At 44.0% G+C, this 14,553-nt stretch overlaps 1 protein-coding gene across 4 annotated transcripts in view; it reads left to right on the forward strand.

The window, feature by feature from the left end:
* Positions 1-292: 292 nt before the first annotated feature.
* The window catches only part of CREBBP (CREB binding lysine acetyltransferase), a 128,128-nt gene continuing 113,867 nt past the window's right edge, over positions 293-14,553 (forward strand). For all 4 annotated transcript variants that reach the window (XM_088801285.1, XM_088801286.1, XM_088801287.1 and 1 more), the window contains exon 1: positions 293-521. In XM_088801285.1, the coding sequence (XP_088657411.1) occupies positions 437-521 (85 nt within the window). In that variant the 5' untranslated portion in view covers positions 293-436. The remainder of the gene's footprint in view (positions 522-14,553) is intronic.

Here is a 14,553-nt window from a genome sequence, read left to right on the forward strand (position 1 = left end):
GGGGGGGGGGGGGAGTGAGGCGGCGGCGCGGCGGCGGCACCATGTTCCCGGGGACTGCCTGAGCCGGCCAGCCGGGCGCCGTCGCTACCAGCCGGGCCCGTGGGGGCGGCCGGGCCGCCGGGGCGCCCCCGCCGCGGAGTGTCGCGCTCGGGAGGCGGGCAGGGGATGAGGGGGCCGCGGCCGGCGGCGGCAGCGGCGGCAGCGGCCGGGGGCGGGCGGTGAGCGCTGCGGGGCGCTGTTGCTGTGGCTGAGATTTGGCCGCCGCCTCCCCCACCCGGCCCTGCGCCCTCCCTCTCCCTCGGCGCTTGCTCGCGGCTCGCCGCTCGCGCTCGCTGCTCTCCCTTCGTAGCCGGCTGGGGCCGGCGCCGACCCCCGCTCCGGAGCGCTCGCTGGTCCTGCCGCCCGCGTTCGGGGCTGTTTTCGCGAGCAGGTGAAAATGGCCGAGAACTTGCTGGACGGACCGCCCAACCCCAAAAGAGCCAAACTCAGCTCGCCCGGCTTCTCGGCTAATGACAGCACAGGTGAGGAGGGGGCTGAGCGGGGGGTGGGAGCCTCGGGGGTCGCTGTCAGATTCCCCCGAAGGCGAGTGTCCTCCGGAGAGCCGAACTCGTTGGCCGGCGTGCGGAGCTCCCCGAAGTGGAGGCCCGCGCAGCCCCTTCCCCGAGAGCTCCGCCAGAGACGGGAAGTTTTTAGGAAGACTGTCGTGAAACCCGAGTGGGGCCTCACATGCCCGGGTGCACTCGGGTTTCCCGGAGTTGGTGGACCTTTCTCGCCTGGAAACCGAGTGGTACTTCCAGGGAGAAGAAGTAAAGTGGAGATTGTTTATTTTGCGTGGTGATTCCATACTCCTCCCTCTGCCGCCGTGTGTCGACACACGCGTGGCTGTCGGGAGGGATGACAGCGAAGGGTAAGTTTGATGGGTAGAGAAGCAAATAGTGCCGCCGAAAGGGGACCCGAAGTGTTTTCTGAATTGGTGACACATTCGCAACGCTGTGACCAGAAGGCAGTGCAGCCGCCAGATTATGAGTTACGACTTAGAAGTTTCTTGGAATGTGCTGCGTGCTCTTTGGGAGCACATTAGTAGTTATCTTGAAAACTTGTTGTCCGGTCAGCCGAGTCATTCCATTTTTCACAACCCTAAACTTCGTTAGCAGGATGTTCTAAAAGTTACTGTGGTGTGTTTAATTTCACAGGTATAACCTTAAAAGAAAGTTAAATAGATTCATTTGGGTTGCAATCTCCATTTGAGCTCGTGTTACTTTTACAGTGTAGATGTATGAAAAATTATATTAGGGAACACAGGAATTACCATTTTTCAAAAACAATTCTTTTAGCAGGATACTGAATAAATCTTTTTCTCATTAAGCAGCTTCCCTGTAAACTTTCTTAGGTAATCATATCAATTTCCTAAGAGAAATATTTTAGTTTTCTATTCATTTAATAATTCTGGGTTCTTCTGGGCTGGTTCATGGTAGCATTATGAACTAGTTGTATTTCCTCTTTTAGAGCTCTCCTTGGCAGTAAGAACTTGTCGCCTCTGGGAACAGTTCTGTCTCCGGGCGCAGCTTGCATTTTTCCAGTACGGCTTTGCAGTAGCAGCATCTGAAAATCAGTTTATAATGAATGAGTCCAAATTGAATTAGATTTGCTGCAGCAATGCCTTCAGATTTGCAGTAGACACAGCTGTTCAGCTTCTGCAAATATTTCTATGACTGACCACTAGCACATTTCTACTAGTGGTCTACAAATCTATTTCTGCTATTGAAACAGAGCTTGAATTTTATGGCTTTGGTTTTAATACAATTCCTAAAATATTCGTTAATGTAGAAGTGAGAGAAACAATTCACGTAAAAATCTATCAAGGAGCATGTTGTTTAATTAAAATGAAATTCGTTCAACAGTGGGAAGGAGTAAATAAGTGTCATAGGATATAAAAGTTACCAATAATACTCTTTTAAGAACTAATAAAGAGTTGAGTTTGATTTTAGTTTTGTAAAATCGCCTTATCCGAAGTGAGAAATGTGGAAACAACGGTGATTTAAATGCTCTTTTACTGCAGATCTCCTTTGCTTCATTAATCTTGCCTTGTTTGAGTGAAAAGTCTTTAATCATACGAAAAGTAGATCATACCAGGCAAGTTCAGCTTTGAAGCTTGTCTCTGAAACTGGTAACTTTTTGGATGGCGTTGCAACTTTGCTACTGTTGAATGAGGTTATTGCAGATTTTGTTTTATACAGAGGAACAGATTAACACAAGACTTAACAAAAAGGTTGATCTACTACCGTGTTTCCCCGAAAATAAGACCTGGCCAGACAGTCAGCTATAATGGGTCGTTTGGAGCAAAAAATAATGTAAGACCGGGTCCTATATTATAGTAAAATAAGACCAAAATAAGACCGTACTTTAAATTATTTTTTGCCTCAAAGGACGCATTAGAGCTGATTTTCCTGCTAGGTCTTATTTTAGGGGAAACACGGTATATACATCTTACTGTTTCCAAGATGGAGCCCAAAGGATGGCGTTTTGGGTCATCCATTGTTGGATGGTCAGATACTTAATGTGCTGCTAAGCACATCAAAGTTTATCCAAAAGGATTTTCCATTCTTACCCACTTTTTCCCCCTTCCTTTTCAATTTTGATACTCATAAGTTAGGGGGGGCTCTTTTACTTTTTGAAATGTGGAACGAAAAGGTCAGTTTTTAAAAGCTCTGAATTAAATAATCCAAAGAATGAAATTCACACATTCATCACATCATGTTACACATTGATCATATCGCGTTATTATGAAAGGGTCTGTTTTGTTGGCGGCGAGGAAGGGAATCATCAAACGCATTAAACCATGTACAGCCTAGTTTCCTGTAACTAGTGGTCTTAAGACAGATCTTAAGGACATAGATTAAGCAAATAAAGGACTAAAGGAATTACATTTCATACAATCAAAGGAGTGAAGACGTTTGGTTAGGTAGGAAAGTGGGGAGAGAGCTGGGGATAACATTCTTGAGAGACTAACCTTATTTTAGTGAGGGAATGCGTGCCTGAGGCTTCTAGGAGACAGTTGGGCCCGGTGGACCAATGTGTGTCCCCTGCTCATGATAAGATTTGAGGGAGAGAAACTCTGTGCATAGGAAGAGCTGAGGGGTTAGGAGGAGTGGGAGGGGGCCTTGGTGGCCTGAGAAATGAGCTGCTGGGACTGCCATCTTGCAGTGCATGTCTGGGGACTGGCCTGTGGAGTCATTGGTGTCTGTGAGATGAGTCTGGGGGCTGGCAGTTTGCTGAGAGAACAGGATCCCTGACCTTGGGTAGGGTTCCAGCCAGAGTGCTCCCCGCAGCGCTCTTGCAGTCTAGCGGGGGGAGCGTGATGTGCCTAAAACACTGCACAGTTAAGGTGGCAGCTCCGAGTGGTATGCCGTTGCCACTGATGACAGGCAGAAGTCCGGGGCCGCTGAGGAGAGCGTGCAGAGGGGATGCGGCAATAGGGCCTGCACCCAAAGGAAGGCAGCACGATCAGCAAGGAGAAACAGTCCTTTCACCGCACCCAAACCTCAGCTCTGGAGTGGCACAGAATTCAGTGGTGTCAGATGTTGTAGAAGTAGCACGTTCTTCTCTTACATCGAAGGCTTCAATGCTTTCTCACAACTGTAGTTTTCCTTTACGTGGCAGCCTTTGTAAGAAGTAGGACGTTATGTTACCAGTGTATAGTTAGTTGTGTGTTTTGGAAACTTCTTTATTTAATATGTCCAAATTAAAACAGCATATTAGTGTCTTTTAACAGCAGGGATTCATGATTTAACAGTGTAGGAGAGTAAATATCCAGGCAAGCGGTAGACATTTTTGTCAGCTTAATTGAGGCCAAATTTACATACAACAGATAGACTATTTATAAAAAAGTTTTTTAAGACTGCCTTCTGAAAATTGAACGTAGGTCTATTTCATCTGTATAAGTGTCCCCTAAGCAGTTGTGATTACATTTTATAATTCCTTTAAATGCAGTAGAAAACCATATTTAAAGAATGTGGTAAATACGGTTATCAACCAAAATACCTTCTACAACAAAACGATGTTTTATGTATGCGCAGAGCTTTACGTATCAGCGTGCTTTCCTCCCTCACGTCAGTTTGGTCCTCATAGCATCCTAATAGGTAGGAAAGGGAGGTTCTGTTCCTTTTGCTTCTAGGTGAGGAACCACACTTGAGAGGTGATCTGCCCAAAGTAATTTAAAGGGTCGAAACCAGAACCAAACCTAGATCATTAAAGTAAATAGATTTGTACAGTATATTCATTTTCCTAAATCTGCTTCCATAAACATGGAATTTGCTTGAATCACGGACTCAGGAGACTGCAGTACTTGGCAAGTTTCAATAGCATAACTCCAGCAAGTGAATTAAATCCCTATGGGGAAAGTTTGTGACCAGCTATGGGGGGAGCAGAGCTGTGTTCCTGCCGGGGGCGCAGGGCAGGGCCTCCTCCTCCTCTGCTCCTGGCAGCAGCAGGGTATTATCCCAGGCCTCACCTTCGTGTGGTCTCATCTTCGTGGTTATTGCAGTGAGTAACTGAGGACCAGTCAAATTATTTTATCTCTTAATTAAGTTCTGGCAAAATGAAAGGAAATGTAAGTTTTCGTAGAGACATCAAGGACTAGGGCTTTTCACGAATTTGCTTTTACTTATTAGAAATGTAGGGGCTTTTGAAGAACTGTGAGGGGCGAGAACAGTGCCTCCATTTGAAGTTCCTCAGGTGATGGTGAGTGAGTATGAATCACACCACAGTCCCTTGACAGCCGATCAAGATTGAGAATCACTCCTGTTTAATGTTTGAATTTGATTCTGTAATTCTTGTTAGACTCTTTTTTTTACTTTTTTTTTTTTCTTTCATTGGGGAACATTGGGGAACAATGTGTTTCTCCAGGGCCCATCAGCTCTTCAATCTAGTTGTGGAGGGAGCTGCTCAGCTCCAAGTCCAGTTGCCATTTTCAGTCTTTAGTCGCAGGGGGTGCAGCCCACCATCCCATGCGGGAATTGAACCAGCAACCTTGTTGTTGAGAGCTCGTACTCTAACCAACTGAGCCATCCGGCCGCCCCCCTGATTATGTAATTCTTCAACATAATTGAAAATTAGTTATAAAGGGACTGAAATTTAATCCTACAGTTGGAAGTTGATGCTTAGATTGTTAGCCAGTATTTTTACGACTTCTGACTTGTGCCATTGCAGTTGTGTGACAAAGTTATGAGATTACTTGGGGCTACATAAGTGCCAACTTCGTATTTTTATTTAGTGTGTTTGAAAACAAAATAGTTGAAAATGATTTAGTTTAATAAATAGTTAAATACATTAGGTTGGTGCAAAAGTAATTGCGGTTTTTGCAGTTACTTTTTAACCTTTTAAACCGCAATTATTTTTGCACCAACCTAATAAAAAAAGTGTGCTTTCTCTTGTTAAGATGAAATGTACCTTATTGTGTACAGCAAGATTAGGAAAGCTTACTTTAAGCCAGTTCAGTTCTTGGGGTAACATTATTCAGGACACCACCTCTTCATCTTACTCAAACCAGCACTTCGAGCATGTTCCAAGGAACTACACGGCATGTGAAGAAATGTTTCTCAAAAAAAGTTTTGTGCTCAAATGAGATTGGGAATAGCCAAGGAACTTTACTGCAGGCTTTCCCAGAGCCATTATGTACCAATGGGCTGTGGAGACGGGGGCTGTAGTTTACACCGTTCCCAAACCTTTTTTATGGAACACATGGGTGGGCAAACTTTCTGTTATAGGCCAGAGGATGTATTTTCGGTTCTGCGGCCCAGATGGTGTCTGTCACAGCTGCTCAACGCTGCCATTTTAACATGAAAGCAGCCCTGGACACAACTACAGGAATGGGCATGGCTGTGTGCCAGTAAAACTATTTGGCCCTTGGGCCGCAGGGTAGGGCCCTGATGTAACGTAACGTGGGACTCATGCTCTGAGGAGCCATTGGGAGCACCGGGCTGCCAGGGTTGTGCCAATCTCAGCCGTCTCTGAAGGCTTCAAGGACAAGAGCAGTTGAATAGCAGCCAGCACAGGTTTTCTGAGCACCTACTGTGTGCTGGTCTGACTGCTGAACCTGAAGCACGGGGAGCAGGGATGATAAACCCTCTGCAGTCAGGCAGAGTCTGGGGCTACTTCGAAGCTCATAGACAACCCCTCTCTGTCTTTTTTGTTCCTGTGTAACAGTTTTATGTACTGCTTAATTTAAAATCAGGTAAGTTGAACAAAAATCCAGTTAATTAAGGTGATTGTTTTGTTTGCTTGTCATTTTGTTTTTCATTAACCCCAGTGGCTTAAGCCCTCCAAGTCTGCACCTTCCGGTGAAACTTGAAGGTGAGCAGCTCTGTGAGAGCTTTTCATATTCGTGTTCCCATGGCTGGGAGCCGTGCCTGGCACATGCTAGGCCCTCGGTAAATAGTTGAGGGAATGTGTGAATGAACGTTGGTTATTTGTCCTTCTTAGTTCGCATAGCTTTTCTCATAAGATTGGGATTTTAAGCTCATTGCCACAAATCTTAGGGTCTGTTTGTCCTAGTCACAATTTCTGTCGAGATGCAGATGTGCACCTGTGCATTTTCACTTGTGGGCCGACCTGGCTGGCTGTAGGAGTGCTGATGTCAGGGCCTGGTCGGCACTCTCACAGGTGGCTCTGGTGGCTCTCGGTGTTGGCAGCACAGGCTGTGGTGGTGACTGAGCAGCGTGGGGCATGAGAGCGCTGGCTTTGGAGCCAGGCCCCATAGGTGCAGTTTTCCTTTCCCCCTTGCTAACATCATGACCCTGGTCAAGTTACACCAGCTCTCTGAGCCTCACTTTCCTCGTCTGTAAAATAGAGATCATAACCATTCCCATCTCAAAGGATGGTGAAGAGGGTAGAATGAGATAGACGATGTGTGAAAAGTACCTGGTCTGAGTAAATGCTCAGTGCATGGTGGCCGGGACTGTCCTTACCAGGGGAAGTGGGTGTGCCCTGTAGTTCTGATTTACTGGGAGTTGCTTGTCTGATTGGACCAGAGACCTGTGTGTTGATGGTTCTGGAACTGACAGTAGCCATGTACTCATATCCATGCGGAATCACGAGCAGGCAGATCACGAGCAGGTAGTGTAGCCCACTCAGTGAGGAGATAGCCAAGAATTATATAATCAATAGTATTGATTTTTGCCTCCATTTTCTGTTGTATTTTTTTAATAGGAACAATGGCCATGAAATTCTAAAGTTGCACAAACTTAAGTGGTGTGGCATGTTCTGAAAATTCTTAGTAATTTTGAAGCATATTTCATGGACTGTTTAAGTATCCAATGAATATGTGATTCTGTTTCTTTACTGGGTATATTGCAGTTCAGTTTGAGGTACTTGTTAGGGAATAGGCACTAGCAGTGCACAAAGGATTCTGATCGATGCCTCTGCGTAGCTTAGGGCTGGTTAACAAGGTAAGACTTAGGGGCAAAACTTAAGAATACAAAATGCAGTCAAATGCTAAAATGCATGAGTCAGAAAGGAAACCCAAAGAGGGCTTCATTTATATACCTGCTGTTTCCTGAATGCTAGGAGGCCCAGGGCTAGCTGTCCAAGTGGGGGTAGCACCTGTGATCGACAGACCTTGGGAAGGGCGAGGGCCGTGGCCAAGGGAAGCACACACACCAGGAGTCATAGCCTGTGTCTCCTGGGCCTTTTGTGCTGAACCAGAGTGAGGAGCCAGGCAGTTGGGGAGCCTGCTGGTTTTCTGTGCCTTCTTGTTGGGCAAGACACGCTGGCCACTCCCAGCAGTTTTGTCTCTGGGTGTGATCTGCCTGTGGCGTTCATCTGCGCCTGCTCTGGTTGTCCCAGTCTTTCAGAAGCTCTCGGACTCCTGGCCGTGCCCTCTGGTTTTCAGCACACGAGCCTGGGGTTCCCTCGGCCCACTCTGAGGCCTTCTCCTAGCAGTGCCTCCCTCCTCAGAATTCTGTCACAGGCTGGTGGACTCCTTGCATCTGGAGCATTTGGCCACAGCCCCTGCACAAACGGGGGGAGAGACGCGACACTTTCCACATCAGTCTTAGGCCTAACTTTCAGGAACACGCTCACAGTGCAGCCCATCACTGATGGAACTGTAAGTCCTCCACCAGTGCCTGCTGGGGGGCTCTGCGTGTTTGACTTTGCGTGGGGGCTGTGACTTCCTGACAGGAGGGCAGAGCTAGAGCCATGCACAGGGTCCTGTGGGAGCAGAGCAGACCTTTGATTGGAAACGACACACTTGGTCTTGGGGAAGAGTTCTGTGCACAGGGAAGCAAGCTAGTGTCCCCCCACCCCAAGTTCTTAGACAATATAGAAAATGACTATTGTCTTTGAAAAACTGCCTTTAGGGTGTTTTATGGTTCTAAATTTGGGAAGCAAGGTTATTTTTGAGCTCTTTGTCTAAAAGACAAATTTTCTTTCTTTTTAAACCTTACCCTTAGAAAGACTTGCATATCATCCCATGTGACATTTTCCCCCATGTTTCATTTCCATTAATCAAAAGAATGTTTAGTTGAACCATTGCTAAGAATAGCAAAATCTAGTGGTGAAAAAAAATTTCACGTAATTAAACCTGACTTTCCTATTTCTGGGTGTCCCATCTGCTACTGTTTGAAAATCTCTTAATTTGCCAGTCTTTCTAATATACCTGTGTTTTACCATATGCAGTAGGTGTTTCCTAATAGTTGTAGCTGTTTAATGGAGTTGTACAATTCAGTTGTAAAGCAAATTCTTTTTATAATTCAAAAACTTAACTTTGCACTCCCCCCAAATATTTTGGATTTTTCTTATTAAAACTGTACCATCTATACATATTTTAACTTTGTAGTGAGAATAACTAATGAAATATTGAGAAAAATAAGCGACTGTTTTTTATAATAACCTGTAGAGAGACTTGTGCAATATTTAAATAATAATATTTTGGTATTAAAGACCAATATTTTGGTGGATTTTGGTATTTGATTACAAGCTGAATGATGATACTCAGGAACTATAGAAATCTATCTATTGCTTTGACAATTATGGACCATAAGAGCTCGACCCAATTCCTTTGGATTAAAATATTTTGAGTATTTGTCACCTGATTAAAAGTAGAACCTTCTAACCATGACTCAGAGTTGAAGGAAATGTCAGAGCTTTTAATACGGGATGTGGGCAGCGTGGTAGTGAGGAGGGAGCCCTGCGTCTCCTCAGGGTGGGTGCTGGTCTTGGCTCATCAGCTCTGTGACTTGGGCCAGTGACTTTACATTTGAGCTTTGGTGGGGTGGGAGAAGAGTCATCTCATTTCTAAAATGGATCTTTCCCCCTAGAATTTTCCATTCCTTCTCTCTTTGATTAGCTTTGTATATTGGGGCTACTATGGTTCCTGGCATATAGCAGGTTGTAGCAACTATTACTGTTTAATTGTGTGGGAAAATATATACGTCACCTTCCTCCTGGGCTGGTGAGAGCTGGGATGATGTGGGCTAGGGATCTGATCCAGAACCAGGTCCATGGAAGTTTCTTGCTGAGTAAATGGGAAGATGCCTCCCCTGCCTATTTGGCTTCCAGCACCAGGGCTACTGTAGTCTCAGTACCAGTTTGCAGACGAATGAATTAGAAGCTGATTCAGGAATCCTACAAAACTGGTAACAGTTTTACACCCTTTATTCAATCTGTGTTTGAAATTAAAAGCTTTTCTTTATTGGAAAACTGAAATCTAAATGGGACTGTTTTTCTAGTATTTCAGAATCAGGACTTGATTTAGGTTAGGACTTAGAGGAAAAGGGAAAGCGAGTATGGCGAAATTACAAAAATAGTAATTTTTTGGAAAACAGAGTTAGGGGAGAAAATGGCTTTGGGATCACTATCCAGTTTAGTCAGGGTGATTGGTTAAAAGAAATATCAGTGAAATTTAATTTGCTCTTCGGTTCAGTTAACACTGGTCTTGAAAGGAAGGGATTTAGCTCCTTGCTGTATTGTGGGGATTCTCTCTTCTTGAAAATAACAGAAAGACAGAAAGTGTTGATAGATTATCCGTGTCGTTTGGTCGTGCCCCTGCTGCTGTGGGGACTGTTTTCTGTGTGAAGAGCACAGCCTGCCCAGAGTTGGGCTTCTCTTTAAAAAGTCTCTGAGGTGATACAGACAAAAAACTGATGTCTGCTAGATGGGAGGGGGGTTGGGAGATGGGGGAGAAGGTGAAGGGATTAGAAAGTACAAATCGGTGGTCACAGAGTGGTCACAGGGATGTGAGATACAGGATGGGGAACGTAATCAATAATGTTGTAAAGATAACAGGGTGCCAGGTGGACACTGGACGTATCAGGGGGTCACTTCACAGACAGTGTAGACGCCTGACCACTGCGCTGGACACCTGGAGCTGAAGTAGAATAACAGTGAATGTCAGCTATGATTTTATATATATAGTCACGGGATGTAAAGTACACCATGGGGAATATAGTCAGTGGTTCTGTAACAGCCGTATACGGTGTCAGAGGGGTAGGAGATGGGATGGGCTATCACTCTGTGAGGGGTGTGAATGTCTAATCATTTTTTTTACACCTGAAACTAATATAAAAAATAATAAAAAAAATTTTAAATTTCTGAGGAAATCATTCAAATTATCGAGAGATAAGCCAGTGTTTTAGCTCACACTGGTGATTTTCTCAATCTTTGAAAGTTTAAGGAAAAACTGATTTCCTTCTCAACAGTAAGAGAGTGGATTTGGACATTTCCTTAGTTTGAAATGCCACTGTTCTCATGATAATCTCTAAGTCTGCACTGTGTAGTCGAACTTTCTGTGACGATGGACGTGTTCTATATCTGCACTGCCCAGAACTGGAACCACTACCACTTGTGGCTGTGGCGCATTTGAACTGTTACTAATGTGACTCAAGAACTAAAATTTAAATTTTATTTAATTTTTATTAATGAAAATAGCTACATGTGGCCATTGGCTTCTGTATTGTATAGCGTAGGCCTAAGTACATTTACTTATCTCGTTTGTCTAGAGTTTTCTTTAAGATATTTATGATCTAAAGGACAGAGTTCCTTTAAAGGGTCTGTCTTTTAAAGATAGAAGATATTTTCAAAAATGTTCATCGCTTTAAATTTAGGATTATTTACTCATTTAGAAAATATTGGTTGCACTGTGGTGTCAGCCCTGGAAATCTAGCGTGAACACAACAGGTCTGGTGCCTTCCTTCACGGGAGGTAGTTCTAGTCAGGTGTGACCTCGTACCTCAAAGGGGAGGTGCAGGCCTGGTGTAGGACAGAGTCTGTTCTGAAGGGGGTTGGAAGGCCTCCTGGAGAAGTGGCATTAGCACAGAGACCTGAGGATGAACAGGAGATGGGGCGTGGGAACTGGCTAGGCCAGGGGTGTCAAAACTGCGGCCACAGTCCATTGTTAACTGGCCTGCAGCAAATTCCAAAAACATATTTAGTTTACTTAAATAAACCAGGTGAGGCAATACGTACTTCACCTCAAGTGAGTGGCCCGGCTGTTTGTGTATTTTACCGCATATGGCCCTTGGTGAAAACCGTTGAAAAAAGTTTTGACACCCCTGATAGGCAAAGGGAACAGCATAACAGCAAGTGTGGAGGTCTAAGGTATAAACTCCTGAGTGTAACAGTTTTTACAAAAACCAGGTACTTTTTGGTTTACGTTCAGTGGGCTGCCATTTGAAAGCAGTGTGGTCTTGCTTCTGAGGTGGAGACTGCTGCTGTCCTGCTCTGGGGAGTCGGTGGGCCTGCGCTCCAGTCTCAAGTCTACCATGTCATTCTTTTATTCAGCCAATATTTAAATGCTTGCATTATTCAAATGAATTATGTGTGCTTCTATGTGGGGCCCTGCTAGGCTGTGACAGCAGTGGTGGCTCCGGCCTCTTGGAACTCAGAGTGTAGTGGTGTGGGCAGGCAATCCAGCAGCCCTGCCAGTGCCTGTCCAATTGCAAACAGATCAGACGTGATGGGAAGGAACCGAATGCTTCAGGTGCACTGGTTGGGGAAACTGCTCAGAGAAAGGACACTGGAGCCCGTGCAGGATGAGCTGTGAGTGGGAGTCAGGCTGGGCTCTGAAAGCAAGGTCAAAGAAGGCCGCGGAGAGCCTCCGTTGTCAGACCGTGGAGTCCAGGGCATTCTTTTAGGGCTTTAAAAACAATACATTTTAGAAACTCATCACTTCCAGGGTAATTAGAGGAAGTCTAGTCTGGCCTTTCCAAAGTGTATTTTTCCATCCAAATTCCTATCTGCAAGAAGAATTGACAACTGCTTTCTCTCCTCCCAAACCCCATTTGTGGGAGGAAAAAGTCCCCTTGAAAAGCAGCTTAAGAATAAGAACTGGTGTTCTTATTTAAGATGTTAGGAAACTTTTATACAAACAGGAGAATTTTCTTTTAAAAGTTCTTTTTTTTTTTTTTAATTCTTTTGAATAGTAACATATTCATAAGTGTTCAAAATTCCAAAGAATACAAAGGAATGTTTAATGAAAAGCCTCCCTCTCCTGTCTTTCTGGAGTCACCCAGTTCTACTCCCCACAGGCCACCAGTATCTGTATCATTGTGGAGACGGGCTGCGTGTATATGAGCACGTGCTCTCTCTTACTCTTTCTTCCCGAAGTGTTCTACTGTGAGTGCATTTTGGACTGTAAGAGAGAAGTTTGGGAATCATTACATAAAAATAGTGGAGAATAAAAATGATAATTAGATCATTTTGTTGGTAAAAAGATAGATACTAGTGTGTGCATAGACCTCCAGAAGGAAATCTGTAAAAATTGTTTTTCTTGGGGCTGGGGGACGGATGATTTGGGAGGGCTCTCTGCTTTTCACTTTATAGTTTGCTGAAGGCTTTTTAAAAAACCCATAAGCATATAATTTTTGTCATGAAAAACTAGTTCAAAAGTAAATCAAATTCAAAGCAAAACATCTTCAGTATTTGTGGTTAGAAGAATCTGTTACATGGTGAGAAGTGGCGTTTTGGTTAGTTCCTGTTGCAAAACCGTTAGACCTTTAGCGAGAATGATTGGAACAAAGTGTAAATTAACTTAGAAATGTCATCCAAAGATTTGAAAATGTGGTTGTGTTTTAGTGTGATGTCCAATCATTACTTCCTTTGTCACAAGCTCCGATTTTAACGTTTTATTAGAGGGTTGTTCATCGATGTGCTGGAAACTACAAGACCTTGTCAGGCAATGTTTCTCTTAGTATTTTGAAATAATGTCAGCTTTCCTGATAGGAGCAACATTTATCTTACTACTATGTTGGGTACAAAATGTTATATGTAGGTTGTCAGATTACTTTAGAAAAAAATAGTACTTTTGAGAAGTCCTTTTTAAAGTACTTTTTTTGGCCTACCTTTTAAGCTTATCTGAACACTAAAAATATTTTAAACTAATGTTGAGCCCATTTCAGATTTCATTTTCAAACTGTAAACACTCCCAACTGGAACTGGGAACGCCTGGAAGTATTCCAGGTGTATCACCTGGGCTGAAGCTAATCGCCTGGGTCTGGACACGCCAGGGGCTGCCTTGAAAAAATCAGTTTCTTTAATTACTTAAACAGGTAGTTTCACTCACATGTTTGAACAATCAGAGGGCACAGATTTGTAGCGTGAGAATCTCCCTCCCTCCACCTTGTCCCCTCAGATGTGAGCAGATTTCGCTCCTCTGCAGGGTTTCTCTCTTCAAGCAGACACCGTGTATTCTTGCCCCCTTCTTGCCTTTTTCTTCTTACCCAAGGTAGCGTACTGTCCACGTTGTGGCATACCTGTGCACAGCAGCACGTGGAGTGCCTCCGCATTATCGCCTTCCGTAGTTGCTAGTGTTCCATTATATGAGATGGGCCATAATTGGTTTAATCTGCTCCCCACTGATGGACATTTAGGTTATTTTCAATCTTGTCCTCACAAACAGTGCTTCAGTGAATAGCTCTGCACAGTTATGTGTACATCTATAGAGCAGATTCCTAAAAATGGAAATAATGGTTAAAAGCAGTATGCATTTGTAATTTTGATCATATCATCAAATTGTTCCCTAAGAGCTTATATGTTGGTGGATTCTTAAAACTTTAAAAGCAGCACACTTAAACCAAGCATGGACAGCACTAGATATTTTGTGCATTATTATTTATTAATGTTTTCTAATTGATGATATGTTAGTTTTTAGCTTGTGATTCTCCATCATTTTGTGCTTCTCAATTGCTTGTATTTTATCTATAATTTTAGGTTGTACTTTATTTTTCCTTTAAGACTTTTTTTTAGAGCAATTTTCGGTTCACAGCAAAATTGAAAGTACAGAGATTTCCACCTGCTCTTTACCCCCACAAATGCACAGCCTCCCCCATTATCAACATGCCACACAGAGTAGTATATTTGTTACGATAGATGAACCTACACCGACACATCATCATCACCCCAAGTCCATAGTTTGCATTAGGGTTCACTCTTGGTGGTGTACATTCTGTGTTTTGGGGCAGATGTATAATGACATGTATCTACCGTTATATAGAGTATTTTCACTGCCCTAAAAATCCCCTCTGTTCCACCTATTAATCCCCCACACTCCCCAACTTC

This window comes from Rhinolophus sinicus, chromosome 10 (genome assembly GCF_057876585.1).
Source record: "Rhinolophus sinicus isolate RSI-liver-muscle chromosome 10, RSI-T2T, whole genome shotgun sequence".
In the NCBI taxonomy this organism is placed as follows: domain Eukaryota; kingdom Metazoa; phylum Chordata; class Mammalia; order Chiroptera; family Rhinolophidae; genus Rhinolophus; species Rhinolophus sinicus.